General features: G+C 39.5%; 1 protein-coding gene across 2 annotated transcripts; it reads left to right on the top strand.

Annotated features, from left to right (window-relative positions):
• The first annotated feature begins 43 nt into the window (after positions 1 to 43).
• Positions 44 to 27,911, top strand: BNC1 (basonuclin zinc finger protein 1). 2 transcript variants are annotated; one of them, XM_069766096.1, is made up of 8 exons: positions 388 to 1,214; positions 1,910 to 2,012; positions 5,198 to 5,264; positions 9,289 to 9,391; positions 9,497 to 9,732; positions 17,679 to 19,564; positions 21,096 to 21,439; positions 23,729 to 27,911. In XM_069766096.1, exons 3-8 carry the CDS (start codon positions 5,256 to 5,258, stop codon positions 23,803 to 23,805), a joined length of 2,655 nt encoding a protein of 884 aa, XP_069622197.1. In that variant the 5' UTR covers positions 388 to 1,214; positions 1,910 to 2,012; positions 5,198 to 5,255; the 3' UTR covers positions 23,806 to 27,911. The 2 variants fall into 2 exon arrangements, with proteins under 2 accessions (XP_069622196.1, XP_069622197.1); XM_069766095.1 differs by lacking the exons at positions 388 to 1,214; positions 1,910 to 2,012 and adding an exon at positions 44 to 231.

The following is a 27,911-nucleotide window of genomic DNA, read 5'->3' as shown; positions in this document are numbered from 1 at the left end:
TTGGAGGACCCACAGATCACCAAGTGGGAGGATCTCCTTCCACTCCCCTGTGCACAGGCTTAGTATTCATCAGACCTTGAGGTGCTCATATTCAGACAAGGCTGAGAAGGCGTGTGATGTTCTGTGTTAGTACTTGTACAGACAGGAGTGCGCTTAAAGTACATAGCTGGAGTACTCATTGAGGGAATGAGGAACTGCCTGGGACATGACATCTCTCTAGCAATGGACAAAGTAAGGAAACTTCATCTATTCATTTCTTAGATTCAAATCTTAAATAGTCTTGGAATTTTGTTTTTGTAAAGAAGTAGATTTCGTATCATAAAACTATATCTTGTGCTCAATAACTGTCATACAACTTGGCATTTTATGTTTTTACATTTTTTTCATTTTGTCTCCATTCTTTTCACCCCATGTCCGCTCACGCTGGCATATAACTTTAAAGGAGTCCAGGATAAAGTGCTTTAAGCAAGTGCATTAATGTCCTTATTATGATGCAGAAATGCTCTTTAGAGCAGGCCGTAAAACCAATTTTCCTATAGTCCTTCTTAGTGTTATTAGTGGCTGGTGATCTGTGTTTGTAAATTATGCATACAATCTTATCCTTTTATTGAAGAGTGCTATTGTCCTTCCTCAGAGCACACTTAGTCCTGTAGTCCTTTGCATTGAAAGCACTGTGGTGATGATGAGAATGATGAAGATGGTATAAGGTCGGCCGCTCCGTTGTATTCCGTTCTAATTCAACAGAATATTCTCAATACACTCCAATGTCGTAACACTTAATAGTCTAAAGATATGATTCTCACAAGTGCACTTTATACATTTTTAAAATGTTGCCATATGTATTTTTTTTAGAAAGCATGCTGAAATTCTTTTTCTCCTTTTTTATGTTAAGCTTTTCCAGTAGTTGTAGATGGGAAGCCAATCTTTCCACTGAACTTGGTACAGAGCGATCAATACACTGATAGATGGCTTTAACTATGCAGTATCCATTAAGATAGGTGTGCCCAGCCCATTTTCTTAGTTTGACGTAATGCTAGAGATGGAAAGTGCAATCTAAAGCCAAACTGTCCTGTTTCGCCTGCACGAAGGTGTCTTTCTGCTCTTCTGTTAATCTGTGATTATCTTCTTCCACAATGCTCTCCTGCACAGCCCGGAATCATGTAGCTGATTTGGCTTCTTGAACTGGAAAGCGGATTGTTGTTTGTGTCTTTTGGGTGAGCTAACATCTATGTTGCAAGGACCTCCAGGCATGTTGTGCTGCTTTGTCTTTCTGCAGTCTACAAGTGAAGTCAGCTTCATTAGTTTCATGATGGCACATCAGTACAGGACTGGTGTTACCGCTTCCTTCTAGCAAGTCCTGGAGCATGATCTGGGCTGCCTAGGTTTGGATAAGCTTGTAAGGATTTGTCAGCCAGATGTGACACGATTGTCAAGAGGCAAGTAAAGGAGGAGATCTGATATTAATCACTGCATAGCTGGAAGCCAAACTTTCTCAAAGGCAGTGTAGAAACATGTTCTTCTTTACTGCTCCTCTTTTCTTACCATTGAGTTGCCACTGTCTCAACTTCTGGGTTTATTACAGGCTAGAACGGATAAGCGTGTTTTTTTTTTCTCGTCTGTCTGCTCTTTTTCATAGAATGCTATCATTTTATCACCATTCCTAAACATGCATAATGTATTCGCTGCTTTTACATCCTTTTACTGATATTATGATTTTTTTTCACAAGAGGCCCTGGCAAGTATGTCATTCTCTGATGTCTGATCCTTTACACAGGTCAGTTCATCCTAATTAGCGCCTCTATTTTTTAAGCATACAAATATGTGTCTGATCTTGGGAAAAAAAAATATTTGCGGATTCATTAGTTCTGCAACTGTGGGACTAAAGTGAACATTACTTTTTTTTCGGAAGAACGGGATGTCTTGGAACAGACCCATGATTTCCTTCCTTATGGGAAACCTGACAGCTAAGTCTGTCTGGACAAGTGCTAAATTCTCTTGAAGATTTTCAACAGGTAATATTTCATGGCTCCTATGTAGACATTAAGACATACATTGCATAACTATTTTGCCAGTATATTTCACTGTGTTTGCAATGTTCAGATTGATGTGAATTGTGACATCGTGTAGATATAGTTTGATACCTAAGGCATGACTTTGGGATCTTTACTCTTTGCGCCTTGTAAATTAGAGTATTAGATCTCTGTTGATATTGACATATTCTTAAAGGATGTAACGATGCATAGACCTAATTGTCTAGTGTTCAGACACCAGGTAACACAATGGTCCAGCAAACCATCATCATGTGATGGATGAGCAGCTAACTGTACAGACATCAACAAGAAATGCAGCATTGCTAATTGACAGCTTCTGTCAATTGTTCTGTATGTGGCCTGACGTCTGTGTGACCAAGCATCTTTCCTGAGGTTTGAATTGTCCTGTTTTCATTTGACGGGGTTGAAGAATTCTTTTAAAAGTCTACTGTTAAAAGTTAATTGACACTTGATTGCAACTGAAGTCACTCATCTAGAGGTATAGTTTTGGGGAGGTAGCTAACGAATTTACTTTTACCATGTCTATTTGGTTCAGTGCCAACTTATTCCCAAAAAGTTTTTCCTTTTAGTATCTGCCACTTTTTTCTATATAAACATGAAACAATCAGATAAAGGCGCTGTTTTACAGAAAATAGGATGTGTACAGATGCAACAGCACACGTTTGTCATTCTGACACAATTCGTGGTGATATCTGATTGCTTGACGTTCTTGAAAGTCTCCATATCTAGAGTGGAGGAACTATGGGTTTTAGGAATTTCCCCATACTGTAAGGCATGATTAAAATACATCTGCTGCTATCCTTCCAATTACCGGTATTGAGTTAGGTTGGCTTTTCATTACTGGAATGTGTGACAATAACTGGGGACATAGTTACATCAGTTGCAAAAAAAATGATCACAACTGCTACTTAATGATTCTGCCTGAGTTTATGTATTGTTCTGATAACCTGTAAGGAGAACAACTAAAAGTTTACTGAAAGTAAATGGGTATGTGTGGTGGTGGCACAGTAAACAGTGGCACAGTTGTGCATTGCCATGCAAGCCACTCTCCCTGTGAAGGAACCACATCTATTACATTGACCTTTTTCTGTATTTGGCTTCCTTCAAAGAAAATAAAAATCCACACACTTGAATCATCGTAAACATCGTGACCTGTTTTACTCTATAATGGCTAACCCACGTTGTGTGTAATACTGCATTGCTCCTGTACTCTTCCGTAAATGACCATACTCCTATTGTGCTGGAGCTTGCCTCGTTCTAAGATTATCCCTTATACAATTATTATCATGGGGGAAAGACAAATGTCAATCATGTACAACTTGTAGCATTATATGGAGCAGTTACATAAGCACGGGATTCTTAGATGTGTGGTGGGACTACAAGGAAGGTGTACTAATATTTTTGTACTATACAGTATCTCTAGTTGAGGCGCCAACATATGGCTGACGTCCTCTTCTGTTTCTACTGGGTATGCTTATGCTAAATTGGATGTCACCTGTATGTAAAGTAGACTTGAGGAAAAGACACCTTAATTCTGCAGCGTCTGGACCATTTTGGGGTTTTTGCTCATGTGGCAGATTGTTTGCAGAAATTTCATCTGCTGCATTATATATTAGAATATGGTTTATAAAAATAGATGCACATGCTGAACAACCAACCACACTCAGATGGGTATTAAGGCACACACATGTTTGCTGTACCATGCCTTCATAGCGTACTGGTGTTTTAGTAATAGTTTTACATGTAGCATGCAATAAAATACATAGATGTGTACCTGGCATATAAATACACTCTTTAGGTTGTAGATAATTTTCAATTTTATTAATTGTGTGTGTTATACATATTATAGCAAATGACTGTATAATATTTGGTAGGAATATTGAAAAATGAATTGAGAAAGGAGATGCATGTGGAATGTTCTGTGTACTTGAGATTGCTACATGATCCTGCAAGAGTTATAGTGGAAATGATTCAGGCCCTGATGATGAGCTCATCCTTTCCTGTATGAGTTGCATCTTATGGCTGCCATATAACTTCTATTGTGTCATTATTTTGTCTGCACCAGTGTTTTGGGGTTACCTGACTACAGCCAAACGTTGTCACTTGAGATTTGTAAGCAAGACATATTTGGTTATGGTCTCAGATCAACTTGATTGTCTGATCATTAGTCATCCATGACTACAAATCTTTTTGTCTAGTATTCAGCTTGTGGGCTGTCTGACAAATGAATAGTGCTATTGAATATATCTGAGATTACGAGATTATTACCTCTGTATATTTATCAATGTACTACATCTCTAGCCTGCCATAATAGAAGTTTTAGTATGCCTTCACGTGGACCAGTGTGCACGATACATGTAGACGCTATAATGACGTGGTTAAACACACCTGTTCACACACTTCTTTACATTGTGTTTTTCCACTTGCTAAAGATGTCCGTACATATCGCACCACAAATATCGCCCAACTAATGGCAATATTGATAAATCGGCCTCTAAATTAGTGCCCGTCTGCCAGACGTTGAGGCTTGCCTGGCTGCTTCCTGTAGGTCACACACTGGTTACGTGCCCATACTATAACCTCTTTGGGGAGCTCCGATTCATAATATTCTGAATTTCCCTTCCTTATCACACTGTTGCCACTAGCACACTACAGTAGTGTCTTTAAAGCCAGAGGAGTAAAATGCCACATGAACAGTAATTAAGAAAGATGGGGAATGCTGGATGATATGTGTCTGATTCTTTGTACCCCTGAGTAAGGAGCACGGTCGGAGGTGCCTGGCAGTGGCATTCACCCCTCTCGTTAAAATAAACATGCACGTTTGGCAGATCCACGCATGAATGTTTATGGGGGAGTCAGAGGAGAAAGCTGTTGGCTGTGTGTGGCCACCTTAAGGTGGAGACAAATAACGACCTATTAAACAATGCTGGATAAAGATGACCTTGCTGTTTCATGGGCTATGAAAGCTCTCCAGCATCACACCATGAAGGTCTGTATGGTGTGCGTGGCTTCAGGCTTATTGATACTGAACAGAAGTCATTAGTTGTAGCAGAGTGAATATCTGTAATGAGGGTGGTAGCTGGTTTGGGAAACATTGCCAAGAAGTGTTTTCAGAAAGTAACTTGACCTTCTGTTTTGTGTGTTAGTGAGTGCATTCCAGGGAATGAGATTCAGCTGTTTGTGGGGACTGAACCAAAGCACAAAATGAATGAGGTAAGTTTTTACTTTTTTTTCCCATATTAACACTTTCCCTTCATATGCTCTATACTAGCAATTTTGTAGATTTATTTTGCACTAATAGTTTGCTCCCTACTAGGAATGTGTGCTGAAAATGTTGATGCACCATTAATACTATTGACCCTTATTGTAGTTTTTAGAAGAGGACAGCTTTAAATGGCAAGTGGAGTATTACAGGAAAGGTCTCACATCCCAAGTCATTTGGCAATGCTCTTTGGTTGATTGACTGTAAAGACTGCGGCTTCCCATAGGGAGCACCGGAGATCCTGTCTTCTGTGAAGATGTCCTTTGTATATTTAATTTTCCAATGAGCATTGCATGGCCTATAAGTCTCCCTACACCAGACTAAGGTCTCCTTAAAGGGCTTTTCCCACGAAGAAAGTTAATTTTAATCAATAGATCAATTGATCTTTGAATAAAAAGTTCCATAAGTTGATGTGTATAAATAAAATGTTTCTGTGCTAAGATAATCTTATAAATGTGACCCTGCTGTGTACTGTGTAATGGCTGTGTCTGACCGTACAGGAATATGGTCTGATCATATCACAGTTCCTGGGCAGGGAAGAAAAGAGTATACAGACATTACAGCAGGGGAACATAGCTGATTCTTTTTTTGAGATAAAACATCTATATATATAATTGTCTAAGGGGTACTTCCATCTATCTGTCTTTGTCTGTTGGCAACTTCCGTCACGGAAATCCCGCGTCGATGATTGGTCTCGCCAGCTGCCTGTCATGGCTGCCGCAAGCAATCAGCGACGGGCACAGTCCGATTAGTCCCTCCCTACTCCCCTGCAGTCAGTGCCCGGCGCCCGCTCCATACTCCCCTCCACTCACCGCTCACACAGGGTTAATGCCAGCGGTAACGGGCCGCGGGTACCGCACTCCGTAACCGCTGCTATTAACCCTGTGTGACCAAGTTTTTACTATTGATGCTGCCTATGCAGCATCAATAGTAAAAAGATCTAATGTTAAAAATAATAATAATAAAAAAAAACCTGCTATGCTCACCTTCCGTAGTCCAGCGATGCGCTCGCAGCTGCCGCCATCTTCCGTTCCCAGAGATGCTTTGCGAAATTACCCAGAAGACTTAGTGGTCTCGCGAGACCGCTATGTCATCTGGGTAATTTCGCAATGCATCCTGGGAACGGAAGATGGCGGCAGCCGCATAGGACAGCTTCGCTGGATCCCAGCGGGTGAGTATATAACTATTTTTTATTTTAATTATCTTTTTTTTTAACATGGATATGTGCCCACACTGCTATATACTACGTGGGCAGTGTTATATAGCACGTGGGCTGCGTTATATACAGTGTGGCTGCTATATACCACGTGGCCAGGGTTATATACTACGTGAGCAGTGTTATATACTGCGTGGGCTGCGTTATATACTATGTGGGCAGTGTTATATACCGCGTGGGCTGCGTTATATACCGCGTGGCTGCTATATACTACGTGGCCAGTGTTAGATACTATGTGGGCTGTGTTATGTACTGCGTAGCCTGTGCTATATATTACGCGGCCACTGTTATATACTGCATGGCCTGTGTTATATACTACGTTGCCTGTGTTATATACTATGTTGCCTGTGTTATATACTGCATGGCTGCTATATACTGCGTGGGCTGTGTTATATACTATTTGGGCTGTGTTATATACTGTGTGGCCTGTATTAACGCATCGGGTATTCTACAATATGTATGTTTGTATATAGCCGCCACATAGCATATAGCACAGACCACGTAGTATTTGTCTGCTATATACTACATGGCTCCTATATACTACGTGGCCTGTGCTATATACTATGTGGCTGCTATATACATACATACATACATATTCTAGAATACCCAATGCGTTAGAATCGGGCCACCATCTAGTTGTTTAAAAACAGACAGGGAAATGTTTTACTCACAAAAAGAATCAGCTGTGATCCCAGGCTTTAATGTTTGAATACATTTTTTCTTCCTCCCCTGCCCAGGAGCTGTGGTAACATCAAACCATGTTCCTGTACGGTCAGACACAGCCATTACACAGTACACAGCAGGGGCAAATTTATAAGATTATCTCAGGACAAGAACATTTTTTTTCAGCACATCCAATTGTGAAAGTTAATATTATTCCAAGATCTAGTAATTAAAATGTACTTTGTAAGAAAACCCCTGTAGGAAGAAACTTTACCCCTTTTTATGTCCATCAAAGGCCTCTCATCCAGCCAACCAGTCTCCTATTTGGCACTGATGAGGGGCAAAAAAGAAAACTGTTCCTTACAAATGTAAATTTTGGTTTAGCTTTCTATCCAAAGTCCTGTTGCAAGGCTCTTTTAAAAGGTTAATAATGACTTGTACCAGCTATTATAAGTAACAATCATATGGGAGACTATACTCTCTTACTCTATGAAGGGGCCATGTACTTATGGAAAGGATATCTGATGACACAAAACTGCCCTCTTGTAAGCTACATCAAGTGATAACCTACTGTGCTTCATGTATGATCACCACCTTAACATTGAGTTGGCCTTGTTAATTAATTAATTAACTAATCTAAAATAATTGTTAACTCAGTTGAGAGTATAAGATGGATGTCTGCCACATGGAACCAATTTTGTCAAAATCTGTATATTTCTGAACACCATATTACAACGTTCGCATATGGGCTGGAGTGACTTGTCCAAAGGTACCCAAAGAAAAGTAGATTCCAGTGCTGGGACAACCTTCAGACAGTTGTAATCTGTGAGGGAACCTGGTATTTAATCTCCTTACAGCACAGTTACGGAGGAAAGGGAATAATAAGGCAGTTTCTACTGAAATCAATAGGCAGTCTGTATAATGCAAATATGAGCTGGGTCAATGAGGACTGAACCATCCATGTGGCTCTGGATTTCCAAATAGGGTATTTGTGGTTTCTAAACCAGGCCATCATTTAAAAGTGAATGTCACCTGTTAGAAAACCCTGCAATGTCTATTATTCACAATGGGAGGGGGTAATCACCTTTGTGATAATAAAAATTGAATGAGACAGTACCTTTCATGTAAATGACGTGAGATTTTTGGTTGTTGAGTAGTCCTTGCTTTATTGAAATTTATTATCAAGCCGAAGTCCAAGAATTCAGCTCTGCTACCACATTTCAGGTATTGATCTTGTAGTTGTGTAAATCAGTTGCACACAAAGGTCCAGCAGATGTACTAAACCCCTGTAGGACATGCTGCTGCTGAAATGCTAATAGGGGTAACTTGAGACAGGTTTTCTTAGACTGCTATAATCTGTTTTCCACTTCATACAGGAATGGTTTCTCCAGAGAATTAATATACATCCCCAGCCTTGACTGTGTTCATACAGCTGGGTGCAGTGCCCTCCAATACCGAACTTGTAGGAATTTTATGTTCCCAGAAACAGTCAGTGATGGAACCAGTGAGAACATCAATCTGTCACCACCTCTTAGATACATGTATCCCAAATTCATTCATCCAAATTTAAGCAAAGTTGCGTGAATGCAGCTACCCTCCCTGGCCCGTAAGAGTTCATAAATCAACAATTTAAGAATTATAACGAGGACATTTGTATTTTAGGAAATGGTTTACCTCCTTTTCATCTTTTTATTATATAGGAGCATCCATGAAAACACATGTTCTTTACCCCCATTAGCTTCTAGTACTCTAGGTCATGTATGCAAGTTGTGCATCTGACTTTGGAGATTATTTATGTCCTGCATGCGGCATCCAGATGGATAAGGATAAGATGTACTACGACAATGTAAAGTGAGCATTGCATTGCACTTGGAAGTTAGAAAAGTATGAACATGTGCAATGTATAATCTCACTGATGTCCAGCGTACACTTTGTGTCTGCATTAGTCAATGTGTACTTGATAGTGGTATCATCACTTTACCACCATTGTTGCTGGGAGTAACTAAAATGGCTGCAAGATGACTAAAATAAGTGAATTTTATTTTCTGCTTTGTCTCTGTAGTATTAAATGCTAATATTTAGTATTTATATTTTAGGCAATAAGATGTACACTGGTAAACTGCATCTGTTTGGGATTCAAACCTGGCAAAATAAATCCCCGTCAGTGTGAGCAGTGCAGGCATGGATGGGTGGCACATGGTAAATGTTATATGCCTATATTCTAATCACAATGACAATTTTCTAATGCATCTATTCACTTACTATATTTCTAACATATATTTTTTTGTATCCCCTTTTATACAGCACTGAGTAAACTTCGGATCCCACATTTTTATCCCACCGGTCAAGTTGAAATTGTTCAGTCCAGCGTAGTCTTTGATATTAGCAGCCTTATGCTTTATGGAACTCAAGCCATTCCTATTCGACTGAAAATTCTGCTTGATCGACTTTTTAGTGTCTTAAAGCAAGAAGAGGTCATTCAGATACTTCATTCACTTGACTGGACGCTCCAGGACTACATCCGGGGCTATGTGCTTCAGGTATGCCGCAGTATTTATGGACAAAGTTTTATCCATCCATTATCTCTGTACTGCCCATATACGCATCTCGCTAAGAGCCAATTAATATCAGTACCAAACATCTATATAGTAAGTTGATTTCCCCTTGTTTCAATGGACGTTTGACCAGTTATTGCCCAGTGTTAATTGGCTTTAAAATTGACTTCCACACATAAAGTCTGCAGCATTTTACAGTGCCCGCAAAGTAGAGCAAACTTTTATCTTACTATTCTTCTGCATTTGTTTTTGGTTTAAAATTTTAACCATTTCAATAAGGACCCTAAATCTACATATTGAACCATTGGTGTGGCATGGTTTTGTTGTTCTGCTTTTGGTGCAGTTCAGCAGCAACAACAAAAATACAAGTAAAAATCCATGAATAAATGCAGAAATTGCAGTAGATTTCAGTTTAGAAATCTGCAAGTAAAATCCACATCAAATATGCAATGTGTGAGCCCACCCTAAGAAGGAAGTCTGTTCCTTAACTTTAGTACAATACATGTAAAGAGCAGAGAAAATGGTTGCACCTGAAAATGAGTTGGATATCTGCTGTGGTGAGGCTAGTATGCAACTTTATCTATTCAAATTAAGGAAATCCCTAATGCATGACCTTCTGATGACTCTCATGCTGGGATCAGATATTGTTTTAGTCTAGATCTAGTGGCCCCATCTGGGTTTACGTCTGAGGTCCTGGGAAACCGAAGTTGGGCGTATGCGCTGACTGGACCATTGACTGTAAAGATACAGAAGGAGTCCCTGTTTCCACTGCAGAACATCATTATATACCTATTTGAGGGGTGCTCCAAGTCATTGTCGATTGCTTCTTAGAGCCTGCTTCAAATAGGTGGATACGGCCAAAAATGATGTCTAGCAGAGTACACAGTGACTCCATTTGCACCCTAACAGTCAATGATCCCATCAACTCCGTATATGATGTCATTTTTTCGGGCTGCAGGCGTAAACCCTAATGGAGCCACTGATGTGAAGATTAGTGATGAGCGAATATACTCGTTACTCGAGCTTTCCCAAGCACGCTCGGGTGACCTCCGAGTAATTTTTAGTGCTCGGAGATTTAGTTTTCATCACCACAGCTGAATGATTTACAGCTACTAGCCAGCATAAGTACATGTGGGGGTTGCCTGGTTGCTAGGGAATCCCCACATGTACTTATGCTGGCTAACAGATGTAAATCTTTCAGCTGCGGCAAGAAAAACTAAATCTCTGAGCACTAAAAAATACTTTGAGGACACCCGAGCGTGCTCGAGAAATCTCAAGTAACGAATATATTCGCTCATCACTAGTAAAGATAAAACTCAATATGAACATGGCCTTAGCAGCACTTAGCTAGAGAATCTGTTTCAGGGTATGTGCAAACATTCAGGTTTTTAAAAACGTGATAAAACCGCATTAGAAACCGCAGACATATGCATCCTATCATTTAGAATGCATTCTGCAATTTTTGTGCACATGATGCATTGTGGTAAAAAAGCAGCATGTTCATTAATTTTGCGGATTTTCTGCGTTTTTCCCGTTATTCTATGCATTTGGGGAAAAACGCACAAAAAACGAATGAAAGACGTGAACAAAAACGCATGCGGATTTCTGGCAGAAATGTCTGGTTTTTGTCAGGAAAATTTCTGCAAGAAATCCTGACGTGTGCACATACCCTAAAAGAAGTGTACCTACAGTATGTCTCCCAGCCAGCATTATAATGGTGCTGTTTTATGACCAGTAGACAAGGAATAACATGCATGGCACATTCTCTAAAATCTTGTTTCTTTACGTTTTTTGCATTTCTATATAAACTCCAATAAGAATAGTAAATCAGTTAGAAGATCTTTAGTTTGCAGTCCATTATGGTCATCTTGTAACTCCTCTCTGTACCTTCACAGAGCACAATGGACCTCAGTTAAGCTATGCTAATTAAACAGCTTGCAAGATCCTTTCACTTCCCGCTGCTTGCTACAATTATGTTTTTTTTTAATGCAAAGTTCTCTTATGGTCTTATATCATGACACAGTTCAATATTTAATGAGCTGGATAATCTTGCGTTTTAGTGTTGGGATTAAAAATATGGAATCAATTATCTCAAAGCCTCTACAGCATGAAAAAAATATGATGATACGTTCTTCATCAACCTGGAAAGTCTTTCATGGACTGTGAAAAATCTCAGTAGGCTATCAAATACATGTCCTGTGATAAAATATTTATTGTAGTTATTGGGAAAAGTTAGACAAGGCCAGAGTTTGATATAACTCTAACACTCAAGTGTAATTACAGCTGTGCTTTGTGGACGATGGCTATAGATCAATATGCCTTCATTTATTCCACGATCCTTAGTTGCCTGGAAGATTATTAAACTTAAAGGGGATGGTGGGTGAAAAATTAGACTTGACTAAAGTGAGAAGCTAATCTAAAACTTAAATTGCATGACGTTTTATCTTCATATTAATTGATCCATTTAAATTTAGATGAGAAATTGTCTTTATAGGTTATCTTCTTTCCATGTCTAAAAAGTATTATGCTCAGTTTGTATTCTTAAAGGGAATCTGTCAATAGGATCAACACGCCTAAGCCATCTATATCGGCACTCGGGTAATAGGAAGTTGAATAAAATGATAATGTAATATCTACGATCCAATGTCTCATTCCATAGAAATCCGCCTTTTTTCTTATATGTAAATGACCTGTTAAAATCTATCGGATGGACATTGATCTGATTGAGAATCTGCCTCCAGGGATTATTATAAATAAAAGGGTACATTAGAAGTGTGAACCAAGTTATCACTCTCATAATCACACACATCTGTGTCCTCTCATAGTGTTGTCAGCTCTGCTGCACCGCTGTGCCGGATTATAGCTAACATAGTACTGCAGAGTTGAACTTTGTCTCATTACAAACACAACAAGCACATTTGCAGTTGTATTCTCAAATTGATTTCAGCTCTGTTCTACTGCCGTCCACCACGCTGACTGTCTGTGAGATTGAAGCTGAAGCATTATGAGAGGACAAGTGCAGCTACAAATGTTTTTATAATGTGATATGCAAGAGGACTTGAACTCTATTGCGCCACCTGTTGGAAGTAGCGACCCTACAAGTCATAATCAACCCTCTAACGAGTCGTGCAATATGACTTAGGATAAAAGCCAAATCAGTATCTCAATTCGCAGACACGGTGTTTCTGGCTGTTGGCCCTCATCAGTGTGAAGCATGAGAACTAATTTGGCTAGATGAGAGGCTCTGGACTGAGGTCTAATGGGTAAGGTTTCTCCTTGTTGAGAGTGACATACCAGCTCTGGCTTGTCAAGGTAAGGAGGCTTATTCGCCGTGCAATGCTCCTCTGGGAAATTTAATATGCAAATTGCCAGTCCAGAGCCTCTCACCTAGCCAAATTAGCTCTCATGCTTGCACTGATGAGGGCCAACAGCCCGAAACACTGTGTTTGCGAATTGAGATACTGATTTGGCTTTTATCCTAAGTCATATTGCACGACTCGTTAAAGGGTTGATTGTGACTTGTAGGATCGCTACTTCCAACAGGTGGCGCTATAGAGTTTAAGTCCTCTTTTTCTCTGAAGAGGCAATTTGCATATTACATTTCCCAGAGGAGCGTTGCATGGTGAATAAGCCTCCTTACCTTGACAAGCCGAAGATGGTATGTCACTCTCCACAAGGAGAAACCTTACCCCTATATGTAATGAGAGAAAGTTGACGTTCTGCTGTGTTGTGTTAGCCCTACTGTGATATGTAAGTACTGAATGCACTGAAGAGCCGTTTGTAATTATGAAGGAAAAGTGTCAGTCATTACTTGGTTCACCCTGGTAACACCCCCTTTCATTTAAAATAATGTCTGGAGGAAGATTTTCCTGCAGATCAGTCTCCAGCCCGTAGATCTTAACCGATGATTAGCATTTAAGAAATATCTGGTTTTATGTGGAATAAGACATTGCAGATATCAAGATATAATTTTGTTCAACTCCCTATGATCTGCATGACCATATAGCAAATATGATATAAAAATGCTGATTTAAAGGGACCCTATCAACAAAAATAATTGGTATTTAACTGCAAAAATAGTGGTAATCTGCAGGTAAATACAATTTTAAACATGTGCAGGTGTCTAATTCGAAGTGTTGCTAAAGGGAGAAAATGAAGTTATATTTTCCCTACAGCCAATCGCTTCCAGCCAAGTGGATGGCACAGAGGGCTATGGCTTTTGTACAATAAGTGATTGCTGCAGAGTGAGCACAATGTAATCACTCCCCCTTGTCATTGACTAACCTCCTGCTCTCCACACATGCTGTGTTGCAGGGGAGTGATTACAGTGTGCGCAGGGTGTAGTGAGCGCAGACTGTTCACTTCCTTGCTGCTGTCACGATGACTGGAAGTGAGCAGCTACAGGGAGAATAGAACGTTATTTTCTTCCTGCCACAGCATTTCCAGTTAGAATGCTGCACATATTTAAAATGCTATTTACCTGCACATGACACATTGGCTGCACTTACTATATTTTTCGATTGTAGGACGTACATTACTGTGAAATTTAACTGTTTTTGACAGCAGAAAATGTTTTTTCTCTTTACTAGTAATAAAAAATTCCCCGGTGGTGTAAAGAAGTGGATGTTTCCATATCAATATTATAATGCACTAGGGTAGAATAGGGATGTGATAGATCTATTGTTGTTTCTCTGCATTCAGCTTTATAGCACACACATTTTGCTCTCTGTAGTGCACACATATACGCAACACTGCTGCATGTACAGTACATGTTTGCTCTGCTCAGCTTCATACAATCAACACACAGCTCAGCTACATCATCAAAACAAAACACGTAAAGCTCATCTATAGCTTGGACACATCATCAAAACACACACTCTGTACACTTTGCCTCATTTTGAAATTTCTTCCAGGAATGTGACTGATCACATGGCCTCTAAAGTCCTACAGCTACTCAGGATGTAAAGCATCTGTGCAGATCCTGGTAGCTTTTTCTCCTGTCATCTACTGATCAAATATCCATGTGGGGCAGGAGGAGATTGAGACATTTTCTCAGTGATGGGGAAGGATGTTCCATGGTCTCCTTGACCACAGCTGCCAGTGGACTTTGTCATGCACACTTTTTAGCAAGATTTTTTTCTTGCTGAAAAGTGTGTATTCTAGTCCAAAAAATATGGTAAATACTGGGTATTTTAATTGTTAGCTGACAGGTTCCCTTTAAAGCGCACTACACCTTGCTGTAGGGTTTCATTTGCAATCTTCAAAATTGTTACTGACTGATACACATTAACACTATTGTTTCCAGATTGCTTGTATAAAATATGAACAGTGTTACCACTGCTATTAGTCAACTTTACATGTGTCTCTGCTTTAGAACTCAATCAGACGTAAATTTCTCTTATTATTATTATAATTATTATTTATTTCTATAGCACCATTGAATCCATGGTGCTGTATATGAGAAGGAGTTACATACAAATTACAGATATCACTTACAGTAAACAAACTAACAATGACAGACTGATACAGAGGGGCGAGGACCCTGCCCTTGCAGGCTTACATTCTACAGGATTATGGGGAAGGAGACAATAGGTTGAGGGTTGCAGAATCTCCGTTGTTGGTGAGGCAGTATCTCTGGTAGTAATGAGGAGGCAGCAGGGTCAGTGCAGGCTTTCCTGAAGAGGTGGGTTTTCAGGTTCCGTCTGAAAGATCCGTATGTGGTTGATAGTCGGACGTGTTGGGGCAAAGAATTCCAGAGGATGGGGGATATTCGGGAGAAGTCTTGGAGGCGGTTGGATGAGGAGCAAATAAGTGTGGAGGAGAGAAGGAGGTCTTGGGAGGACCGGAGATTACGTGAGGGAAGATATCGGGAGATTAGTTCAGACATATATGGAGTAGACAGGTTATAGATGGCTTTGTAGGTCAGTATTAGTAATTTGAACTGGATACACTGAGGGAATGGGAGCCCGTGAAGAGATTTGCAGAGAGGGGAAGCGGAGGAGTAGCAATGAGATAGATAAATTAGTCGGGCAGCAGAGTTAAGGATGGACTGGAGAGGTGCAAGGGTGTTACCAGGGAGGCCACAGAAAAGTATGTTGCAGTAGTCAAGGCAGGATATGATGAGGGCATGCACAAGCATTTTAGTAGATTGATGGTTGAGGAAAGGACGGATTCTGGAGATATTTTTGAGCTGGAGGCGACAGGAGGTGGAGAGAGCTTGGATGTGCGGTTTGAAGGACAGGGCAAAGTCAAAGGTTATTCCGAGGCAGCGGACTTCTGGTACGGGGGAAAGCGTGATGTCGTTAATTGCGATAGATAGGTCAGGTAAGGAAGATCTATGGGATGGAGGAAAGATGATGAGTTCAGATTTGTCCACATTGAGTTTGAGGAAGCAAGAGGAGAAGAAGGAGGATATGGCTGATAGACACTCCGGGATTCTGGACAGCAGAGCTGTGACTTCTGGGCCAGAAAGGTAGATCTGCGTGTCGTCAGCATAAAGGTGGTACTTGAAACCATGAGACTTTGAGTTGTCCCAGGCCAAGTGTATAGATTGAGAAGAGTAGGGGTCCTAGAACAGAGCCTTGGGGGACTCCAACAGAGAGAGGGTGGGATGAGGAGGTAGTGTGGGAGTGTGAGACGCTGAATGTGCGGTTGGAAAGGTACGAGGAGATCCAGGATAGGGCGAGGTCTTTGATGCCAAAGGAGGGGAGGATCTGTAGTAGGAGGCAGTGGTCAACTGTGTTGAATGCAGAGGACAGGTCTAGAAGGAGGAGTGCAGAGTATTGTCCGTTAGCTTTGGCTGTAAGTAGGTCGTTAGTGATTTTGGTCAGGGCTGTCTCAGTTGAGTGATGGGGTGGAAACCAGATTGTAGATTGTCAAAGAGCAAGTTAGATGAGAGGTGGGAGGAAAGTTCAGCGTGGACGTGCTTCTCCAGGAGTTTGGAAGCAAATGGGAGCAGCGATATTGGGGATAGCTGGACATAGCAGTTGGATCGAGGGTTGGCTTTTTAAGGATAGGCATGATTGTGGCATGTTTGAAAGCAGAAGGGAAGGTGCCAGAAGTTAGTGATAGGTTGAAGAGGTGGGTTAGGGATGGGATAAGTGTGGTGGTGAGGTTGGGGAGGAGGTGGGATGGGATTGGGTCGAGTGCACAGGTGGTGAGGTCCGATTTGGAAAGGAGACAATTAAGCCCCCCTTCAGTGACGATGGATAGGGAGGTTATGGGGTTTGGGCATTGGTCTGGTGTACAAAGGGGTTGTGGTGGTTGAATTATGAAGACTTGCCTCATACAAGTTCTGTATCTGTTTTAGATAGACACATCCTTGTAAGTGTCTATGATGACATCTGTAAAGCGTTGTAGTATTAATGGCACTGTATAAGTGAGTAAATTATATAAATAAAACTGTTCACACTGTTCTACTGTGTTCACAAAAAATACACGAAGACATGTATAATTTTGATCCGTTTCTCAAATCAAGTTCAACAATGTAAGTTTCAGTCCGTGAAAAATTCGGAAAGCACTCTTATGCCATCCGCATATAGTCAGGTTTTTCGAGCTTCTCATAGCAAACCATCTGTGAAAAACTCAGTGTTTGTTTTATTCATCTGAGAAAAGTGATAAAACTCTGACCAAACTCGGATGGTAAAAGCTGACAGTCTGGCGAAACTCTCATTTAAAAAAAAAACACACACACATACAAACATAAAATTTTAACCTTTTTTTCCATATGAGAAAAATTACTGACATCTGAATGAGCCCTTAATGTTTTTGGGTAAAATAACTTCACATTCTTGCAATTGTCCATAAGTATTTAGCTTGGTTAGTATTTATGTATATATGTTTATGGCCTAAACCATCAAGATTTATTCGTTTATATTTAACAGATGTTTTTTTTTTCTTTATTTCTCTTCCTTATACAACACTGACTTTAGGATGCATCTGGAAAAGTATTGGATCACTGGTCAATAATGACTGTAGAAGAAGAATTAGCCACATTGCAACAGTTTCTTCGATTTGGAGAAACCAAATCAATTGTAGAACTGATGGCAATCCATGAGAAGGAAGGGTACTCCGTACTTGTTCCCAGCACTCGGGCAAATTCTGACATCAGAACGTTTATTGAAAACAGCAACCCCAGGAACAGTCCCATTATAGTTGCTAACCCACTGGAGAAAGTGTCTCCATCTTCCATACATCCATTTGAGAACATGATCAATAACATGGCCTTTACTTTACCATTTCAATTTTTCAGCCCCGTGCCTCCACCTCTCATAGGCTCACTACCTGAAAGGCCATTTACTGAAAGAAGCCAGGATAGAGGGAGTGACGGAAAACAAGATGCCCATATATCATTCTCTGAAAGCAGCTTCTTGACTTCTAGTTCTGCATCATTTAATTTAGAAAATGAGTCCAGCATAAGTGCTCAGGATGTCGTCACCAAAGCAGATGATGATAGCCCACTAAGCGATTCCAGTTCACACAACACCTTGACAAACTATGAGATGACTTCAGTGTCTCCTGACAATACACTGAATACTGCTGAACGAAATGGCACTGGACCCAGAAAGGGCCGTGTCTTCTGTACTGCTTGTGAAAAGACCTTTTATGACAAGGGAACATTAAAGATCCATTACAATGCAGTGCATCTGAAGATAAAGCACAGGTGTACCATAGAGGGCTGCAATATGGTATTTAGTTCATTACGTAGCCGAAATCGTCACAGTTCTAATCCCAACCCACGTCTTCATATGCCAATGAATAGGAATAATAGAGATAAAGATCTTAGAAATGGTCTTATCATCTCTGTGTCTGAGGAACATAAAAGGCTTGGACTAAAAAGTCCATGCCTAGAAAACAGATCTCCTAATACCTATGTAACTCATAGCACTGATTCAAAGATGCCAACTGGTTTGCCTAATATTGGACAGTCTTGTGTTCTCATTCCTAACTTGAAAACTGTTCAACCAGTTTTACCTTTCTACAGAAGCCCTGTTACTCCAGCTGAAATTGCCAATACTCCTGGCATGCTTCCTTCCCTACCAGCAATCTCTTCACCGGTCAGTGATAAGATGGCTTCTGCAGACCTTTTGGACATGATGCCAAAAAAGAAATCTCGAAAATCTAGTATGCCCATCAAGATTCACAAAGAATCTGTGGATACCCCAACAGAAAGCACAGAAAACATGAGCTCTGAAGAGGACCTCTCTCCAAATAAAGATGATTCCTCTGTATTTGATTACTCAGACAGAAATGTAGGGACCTCCGCTGAAAGTCCAGGTAGACATGAGAGAGATAATACACATTCGTCAATTCCTTTCCATTCCCAAAATGGAGATGAACAAGATTCTCATACTGCAATGGATAAAAGTTATGACAATGCATCTTCTGACTCTGAGAATGAATTTCATCCCTTCACTCAAGAGCCGGCATTGAAAGTAGATTCCAGTGAAAATAAATATGATCACTTAAACCACTTTAACATTGTGAGGCAGCTGGATGACCCCTCCCTCTATATTAAAGAACGGTCAAAACATTCTGATTCTGAGGACCGTGTTGAATTTCGACATTACTCTTTTAATGGGGGCATTTTTGGTGCAATATCGAACAAAGGCCCTGGCTTGAGTGACTCTTCAGACATCGATCAGCACTTAGATATATCCAAGGATGAAAACTGTTTCCAATGTGAGATTTGTAAGAAGGCGTTTAAAAACCCATACAGTGTTAAAATGCATTACAAAAATGTGCATCCAAAAGAAATGCATTTATGTACAATTGATGGCTGCAATGCTGCTTTTCCTTCTCGGAGAAGCAGAGACAGGTAAAAACCTATTTACTACATATGAAAATTTTATTTTGTGTTTTGCCATAATTAGTTTACTGCCATAGCACATCCAAACTGCACTTATCTATAGCATGTGTACATTTGTTTCTTTAGATATATCATTTTATTATGTATACCCCTTCTTACATGTAAAACGCCATGGAATAAATGGCGCTATAACAATAAATAATAATAATTGCTAATTATCTGTATATTCATTGACTTCTTCAATGGGACAAACAAATTGCAGCATATGATACTTTGGTCTCTGTTCCTTTGCTGTTCGTCTCTTTAATTGGACACAATAGCACTGTCTACTTCATAGTTAGACCTACTTAAGAATGTAAAATATGCCTCCTGTTTATACATGTCATTTACATATATCCGCACAAAAGAAGGCAAAATCCTCCCCGCTAATGTCAATTTAAAAAATTACCGTTGTACTATGGACTTAAGTACATATAATGAAGTTTGTAATATATAATTAAATATAAAAATCGTTTTCTGCTATTATACTGTTCATTTACTCTGTTTAGTGAAGACAGATTTTCACTTCACTGAGGGAACACATTACAGCTCCTTCTAAAATTCCACCCACAAAGATGCGAGCAGGTAGAGAAGGACCAAAGCAAACAACTATGCTGCTAATTGGAATAGATAAGTTAACTTAAAGGGGTTGTCTTTAGTAAATGTTTTGGGGATATTGTTTTGTGACCCTTACTAATAGATCTAAGTAGTACAGATTTTTATCGTTTGTGAGGAAGGCTGCACTAATGAGTGAACGGAACTTTAAAGATTGTTCAACTTATTTGTTCTGAAAGTGGCAATTGATAGAGGAGCATGTTACCAGACCTGTCCTTCCACCTCCTCCAATGAAGAAAAACTACCCATGGGAAAACTTTTTTCTCTTTGGCCAATAAAAAAAAAAAGAGAGACAAGTGCACGTAGAGGAAGTTAGGGGGTGCTCACCTGACCAGATTGTGCATGTCACAACCCCATTGTATACCCGTAGAGCTGCTGGAGTCACTCCTGAGGATAGAAGCAAATCTTCATCTGCATATATTGAGGAGTAAAAAGAGATAGACGTTTACGGTTGACTGCGCTGCTGCTGGAGAAGTTATCTTTACATGCTGTAGTAGTATGTAACAGTAGTGTTATTATGTGTTCTGAATTTGTACCAAACTAATTTTCAAAAATAGGTTAAATACATCTATTTTTGAGGAAGAGTTTGGTACTTTTCAATCTGAGGAGGCTGATGGATAGCTTTGATCACATGCTTTTCATTCCAATGCAATTTTCAGAACACATGGAAGAAGGTGGCATCCTACAGTCAATTTCCAGGTGAAAATTCCTTACTCATTGTTAGTCACTTTCTAACATAACTGTTTATGAAGACTTTGTTTTCTGTTCCTGCGGAAAAAAACATACTTTTAAGGGCGAGATTACACTTTTCCATAATACATTTAAAAATAGGCAGTTACCTTCTATTATTTTGGACTTCCTTCTTAATTCTCCTTTTGTCTTTCAGGCACAGTTCTAATCTGAACCTTCATCATAAGCTTCTAACCAGAGATGCTTTGGAACTACAAAACAGCCCTTACAATTTTCCTTATCTTTTGAAAGACATGGCCAACAATCACTACCAGGAATCCCCACTAAAAAACCCAGGACAGACATCTGTGATCTTCAAAGGAATGAACCGGACAGGGAGTCTGGTTTATCCCATGAGTAAGATCAGAGAGCCTTGTTTGGACAGCTTTGGTACAGAGCCTGTGAATGACAGTGTTGTGTTGGATTTGAGCACAACCTCAAGCGTCAAGTCAACAAGCAGCTCACATTCCTCTTGGGACTCGGATGGCGGTAGTGAAGAAGGTAACCTACCAGTGGAAGATAGGGATGAACACTTTGAAGGCTTGAACTTTATTCCACAGGAAGAGCTTTACCACAATTTGAATTTGGTCAGTAGAGTTGACCAAAGTTTCTCGAATATACCATCTGGTATGCCAATAACTTGCCACATCTGTCAAAAAACATACAGTAATAAGGGGACATTTAAAGCCCATTACAAAACAGTACATCTAAGGCAACTCCATAAATGTAAGGTGGCTGGTTGCAACATAATGTTCTCTTCTGTGCGTAGTAGGAACAGACACAGCCAAAATCTCAACTTGCACAGAAGCATATCTGAGTCACCTAGTACTATTTTTAGTACCAATGATCTAGGGTTAAAAGAAAATCGGACTTCGGTACTTTAAATGCCAGATTTATGTTAATGCATTCTTAAATTAAAAATACTTTTGAAAGCACTAGAGATTTTCATACAGCAGATCATAGTGCTTGTCCATCCTTGAGCACACTTTTGTTTTGTAATTGTTTTAATCTAAATAGGTTAAAAATTCTGAGCAATTCAAGGTCTTTATTGTCCTAGAGGCTGGAGCTTCATTCTTGTGAGGAAGAGCTAAAAATCACATCAACAAATGTAGATTTAAAAATATGCCACTAGGAGGAGCTTGGGAGCATTCTGCATACTCTTATGCCTTGTACTCCATAATAACCCAGTATGCAATAAGCTCCTATGCTCCCTCTGGTGGTGACTGCATCTAGTAAAACTTTATCTATGCAGTGGATTTCAAATATGGAGAAAACACCAATATATACACATATCTAGGTCAAGATATATCACAATAAAAGATTAAAGGGGTGGTCCGAAACTAATATGGATTTTAATCCTAAATGTATATCTATTTTATTAATCTAATTGCTTTTCTAATAGACTTTTATTAAAAAGTTTCTACCGTTCCCTATCTGCTTTATTTTTTTTGCAGAAGGAAGGATCTAGCCTCCGATCCATGTATATGTAAAACAGATTCCTTTATTAGCAAAAAGTTAAAATGTGGCAAAAAGAAAACCAATGATGAGTCCTCCAATTTCCCCCTTTCACACCTTAGATTGTTGGTGTGCATTTGTTTTTCTTTTCTTTTTTTTGTCACATATTTCACTGTTTGCTAATAAAGGAATCCACTTGACATATACCTAGAACAGAAGCTGGAGCCTTCCTTCACCTGCATTCACTGGGCGCTGAGCAGTGGCATCAGTCGTGGGCTTCCGTACCAATTTTTCCTTGAAAGGGTCAGCTGGTCTTTTTCCTTTTTACGTTTATTTTTTTTTTACTTCCTTTTTGATGGTTTGTTTGAAAATCCCGAGTGCATGCTGGGATAATCAAACGGTCTAAAAAGAAGCGCACTCAGTGACAGTCATTTCAGGAGCTAGGCTAGTCCCAGCTCTGCTGAGCATGCGTCGGTTGTTATTTCTGGCATATGATCAGTACATGCTCCCTTGTTAATTTGCAAATGTTTTTTTCACTGTACAGTGACACTGCTCTCACTCACCAGATTTAATGAGAAGTGACAAGCCAGCAAGAGAGTGCACTGTCAGCATGCATTGTAAGGAGAGAGCAGTATCCAGCCTCACCCAAGAAAGTGATGTCTGTTTTGGGGATGGGGCTGGTCTCTGCTCCTCTTTGCTTATTGCTGACAGTGTGCTCTCTTGACAGCTTGTCACTTCTCATTAGAGCTGGTGAGGGAGGGCAGTGTCACTATACATTGAAAAGAATATTGCGCAGTGAAAAGGGAGCTTGTACTGAGCATACGTCGGAAGTGACAAGCAAACGCTTGCTGAGTAAATATGCTTAATTTTCGTGTGAGGACAGAGACTGCGGCAGTGATTGCATCCCCTGCCCTCTGATGACATCCTGCTTTAGTATCCCAGCATGCACTGGTGATTCGCAAACAAAATGTCATCAAAACATAAGTAGATAAAGAAAATGTAAAAAAAAAAGAAGTTAGATTAGAGGGGAAATGATCAGAACTTTACAGTATATTATAAAAAAGATTAGATTATTACAATAAATCAATAAATAGACCTTTAGGATTAAAATCAATATTAGTTTCGGACCACCACTTTAAGATTTACAATTGTTTGTTTCCTTTTTAACCCCCTTTTTTTTTAGATAATTTTTGTCAGGAGGTACACCCATTTAAGTGTGAAAATGATAACGAATGTAAAGAGCATATGTTGTATGGCATAGAGATGGCTTCCTTCTCATACAGTAAGGAACATGTCGCTCGCTGCCCTCTTTTTAATGCATCTTTTTCATTCTAGGAAAAAGCATGATCTTGAAAGAACGAAACAATGATGCATTTCAAAGTAGAGGATGTGCAAACAACTCCCTATATTGAACCCAAAAACACACAAAATGGTCAAACCACTACTGTTATGATGCCAGCTGAACAAAATAAGTGTTCACGTTTTTGTAGACATTAATGAGCTGTGTAAGTAGTAAAGTCATTCTCTGATTTGTACAGTTTTGATACCCTGTCACTTCAGCCTTGTCACTGTATAATGTTTTTGTTATTCTGTATGCTATGCACTTGTTCCAGGCATTTTGTATTAAAATGCAGTCTGTTCACTTTTGTTATAAATAATATTATATCTTATTATTATTATATTATTATTGTGTATGTTTTTTGTTTTATTTTCTTTGGCTAAATTGGAAAAGGCAGATGTTTTCCAGAAGCATGATATCGATTAGTTTGTAAATAGTAAAAATATTTTCTTTCCTTCATTCCATGTTTTCCAGTAACACTGGAGTTGTGTAATTATCATGCACTGTAAATATACGAAAGCAGAAATCCGAATTTCATTTGTTGCTGTTTGTAGCCGAGTTTTGTTATTTAACTTATTGGGAATGAGCCCAGTTAGTTTGCATGTTCTTGCTACCTAAATGCAGTGGAACTCTTTGTAAAATGAAGCTAAACTGGGGACAAATGTATCCTTCCCGGGAACCACTTCATTTATGAGGGATAAGTCTAAAATGATGGATTATTAAATGCTACAGTGAATTCTTTTACACACTGGGGTCGTCTTCTAATCTAAAGCTTGGTAAACATGGGTTTACTTTTCTATGCACTTTCAGAGTAACACATTTTTGGTCATGGATGATATTGCAGCTCCGTTGCATTTGATTGGTTTTTGCTGTATAGCCCATTCAAAGTCCATAACTCTAGAGTGGGCCTGATCCTGAAAAATCAGAAGACCCTTTTTTTTTCTAATTTTAGACAGCTACTTTAATTCTGTGGGCTATGATTTTGAGACAGATAAGCTGCTGTAGATACACTGCCTTCATTAAATATTTGCAACCAGACTGCCTAGGATTATCAGGGTCTTAAGTTCAAGACAATCAGCTTTCCCATTACATTTATTTAAGTTTTTCTAAGGTCTCATTCAGACATTTGTGTTTTTACAAATAGGACATATACTCATTATAGTATTCTGGGCTTTCTCATGACAGCACTTTTACGGTCCGAGGGTCTGCAAAAAAAAACTGTGACTTTCCAATTTTGATCCTAGATATGGACTAAACTCACCCATTCAAGTCTATGAATTAATGAAACACTTGGACAGGCATCCTAGTTCTGACCTTTATTTCTTTTGGTGTAAAAAAAAAAAACCTTTAAAAACCTCCATCAGCTTTTGTTTCTTTTTGCATATCAAAAAAACACACAAAAATACAGTACAGACCAAAAGTTTGGACACACCTTATCATTTAAAGATTTTCCTGTATTTTCATGACAATGAAAATTGTAAATTCACACTGAAGGAATCAAAACTATGAATTAACACATGTGGAATTTTATACTTAATTTCAGTTGTTTCACACTTTTTTGTTATGTCTTATATTCTAGGTTCTTCAAAGTAGCCACCTTTTGCTTTGATGACTGCTTTGCACACTCTTGGCATTCTCTTGATGAGCTTCAAGAGGTAGTCACCGGAAATGGTCTTGCAACAATCTTGAAGGAGTTCCCAGAGATGCTTAGCACTTGTTGGCCCTTTTACATTCACTCTGTGGTCCAGCTCCACCCAAACCATCTCGATTGGGTTCAGGTCTGGTGACTGTGGAGGCCAGGTCATTTGGCGTAGCACCCCATCACTCTCCTTCTTGGTCAAATAGCCCTTACACAGCCTGGAGGTGTGTTTAGGGTCATTGTCCTGTTGAAAAATAAATGATGGTCCAACTAAACGCAAACCGGATGGTTTCCTAGAAGCTATTTTACCATGAAGGCCTGCTGCAAAAAGTCTCCTCTTAACAGTTGTTGTAGAGATGTGTCTGCTGCTAGAACTCTGTGTGGCATTGACCTGGTCTCTAATCTGAGCTGCTGTTAACCTGCGGTTTCTGAGGCTGGTGACTCGGATAAACTTATCCTCAGAAGCAGAGGTGACTCTTGGTTTTCCTTTCCTGGGGCGGTCCTCATGTGAGCCAGTTTCTTTGTAGTGCTTGATGGTTTTTGCCACTGCACTTGGGGACACTTTCAAAGTTTTCCCAATTTTTCGGACTGACTGACCTTCATTTCTTAAAATAATGATGGCCACTCGTTTTTCTTTACTTAGCTGCTTTTTTCTTGCCATAATACAAATTCTAACAGGCTATTCAGTAGGACTCTCAGCTGTGTATCCACCAGACTTCTTCACAACACAACTGTTGGTCCCAACCCCATTTTTAAGGCAAGAAATCCCACTTATTAAACCTGACAGGGCACACCTGTGAAGTGAAAACCATTCCCGGTGACTACCTCTTGAAGCTCATTAAGAGAATGCCAAGAGTGTGCAAAGCAGTCATCAAAGCAAAAGGTGGCTACTTTGAAAAACCTAGAATAAAAGACATATATTTTCAGTTGTTTCAAACTTTTTTGTTAAGTATATAATTCCACATGTGTTAATTCATAGTTTTGATGCGTTCAGTGTGAATTTACAGTTTTCATAGTCATGAAAATACAGAAAAATCTTTAAATGAGAAAGTGTGTCCAAACTTTTGGTCTGTACTGTATGATGAAGCCCTGATGGTAAAAATTTGACATCCTGACAAAACACTGATGAAAATCTGTTGCAAGACACTGTAAGTCGGTCAGTTGTTCACATTAACCGGAAAAAAAAAACTACTGTACTTCTGAATGAGACTTAAAGAGGTTGTCCACTACTTTAGCACTGATGACCTATCTTTAGGATAGGTCATCAATGTCTGATCGGTCGGGCACCCCCATTGATCAGCTGGTCTTTGTATGTGACGGTGATCGCTGGCTGGAAATACTCACTTGCAGAGCTGCTCCATTTTTTGATAGTGGTCATGGCAGGGTACTACACATCCACCTCCTATTAATTTGAGTAGGAGGCATATGTATAGTCCCAGCCTTAGCCACTATCAGAAGGCAGCCAGGTCTGCAAATAAACATTTCCGGCCGGCAGCTGCCGACACCGACAACAGTTGGTTAGGGTGCATGCTTCTGAGAGCAGTATACTGAAGAGACAGAGGCCCTGCTTCCAGCGATATGTTACTTTCTAGGCTGCCTGCTGTCATTTTAATAAAATCCCTGTTTTTGCTTCAGATCTAGCAGTTCTCTAAATGCTAAGTTCTGTGTCACTCCACCCACACCTATGATTGGCAGCTGCCAATCATTAGCGGAGGTGGGATTATACAGTTGATGAATATACTTGACTATTTGGCAGCAAGTTCACTAGTCTTCTTGTGTTGAAACCACTGTTTTATCAGCAGGAGTTTATCAAAACTACAGCAAACAGTCCTGTAAGTGAAACCGAGGGTTGTCTCTACATTGTCACTCTGATTAGGTGTTAAAAACCTGGTGACACATAACATTTCCAAAGGAAAATAATTATTAAAAGTAATCATTTTATACAAAATAAATTTGACTATCTCAATTAGTCATCCAGCTACATTTCTAAATTCGTGCGCCTGGTCCTATAAACATTTCTTTTAGGGGAAGAATACTGTGCCCTGCAGAGATTTGCCGTGTCGCACAGAGTGTCTAGGGCTCTGAAATATGGAACCATAGGGATTAGGTGTGTCACTGCCGGCTTTGTGCAGGCATCTTAAGGTAAATTACACCTGTCATTTACCGGACAATTGTAAAGATTTAATTGGTATTATCATGAGCGGTTAACCTAAAACATGACTTAAATAGCTAATCGCGTCCATTCCTGTGATCGAGATCTTTGATGAATAATGTCTTGCCACTGGTTTTGTTTCTGATTTATTTTTGTTTGTGATATTGACAGAAAATAACCTTAAAATGAACAGTATTCTGTAATTAAAGCTTACATTAATCTAAGTGGTCCCGTTTTCTTCAACATTCCACAAAAAAACTCTTCCACATTTCTAGGTCTTTCAAAATCTGTTGTATTTTGCTAGGTATTTAATATCAAGTGTTTCCCAATAGCTTCATTTATATACCCTATGTACATTATTTTGAAATAATAAATCTTGCTCACATTA

This window comes from Ranitomeya imitator, chromosome 4 (genome assembly GCF_032444005.1).
Source record: "Ranitomeya imitator isolate aRanImi1 chromosome 4, aRanImi1.pri, whole genome shotgun sequence".
NCBI classification, from domain to species: domain Eukaryota; kingdom Metazoa; phylum Chordata; class Amphibia; order Anura; family Dendrobatidae; genus Ranitomeya; species Ranitomeya imitator.
The sequence above is the reverse complement of the archived record's forward strand: the minus strand, read 5'-3'. Positions and strand labels throughout refer to the sequence as shown.

Bases quoted from the DNA above. Each gene is read 5' to 3' on its own strand.
- BNC1 (XM_069766095.1), top strand. The intron at 9,392-9,496 runs GTAAATGTTATA...CCTTTTATACAG, and splicing joins GCATGGATGGGTGGCACATG to CACTGAGTAAACTTCGGATC. The intron at 9,733-17,678 runs GTATGCCGCAGT...CACTGACTTTAG, and splicing joins TCCGGGGCTATGTGCTTCAG to GATGCATCTGGAAAAGTATT.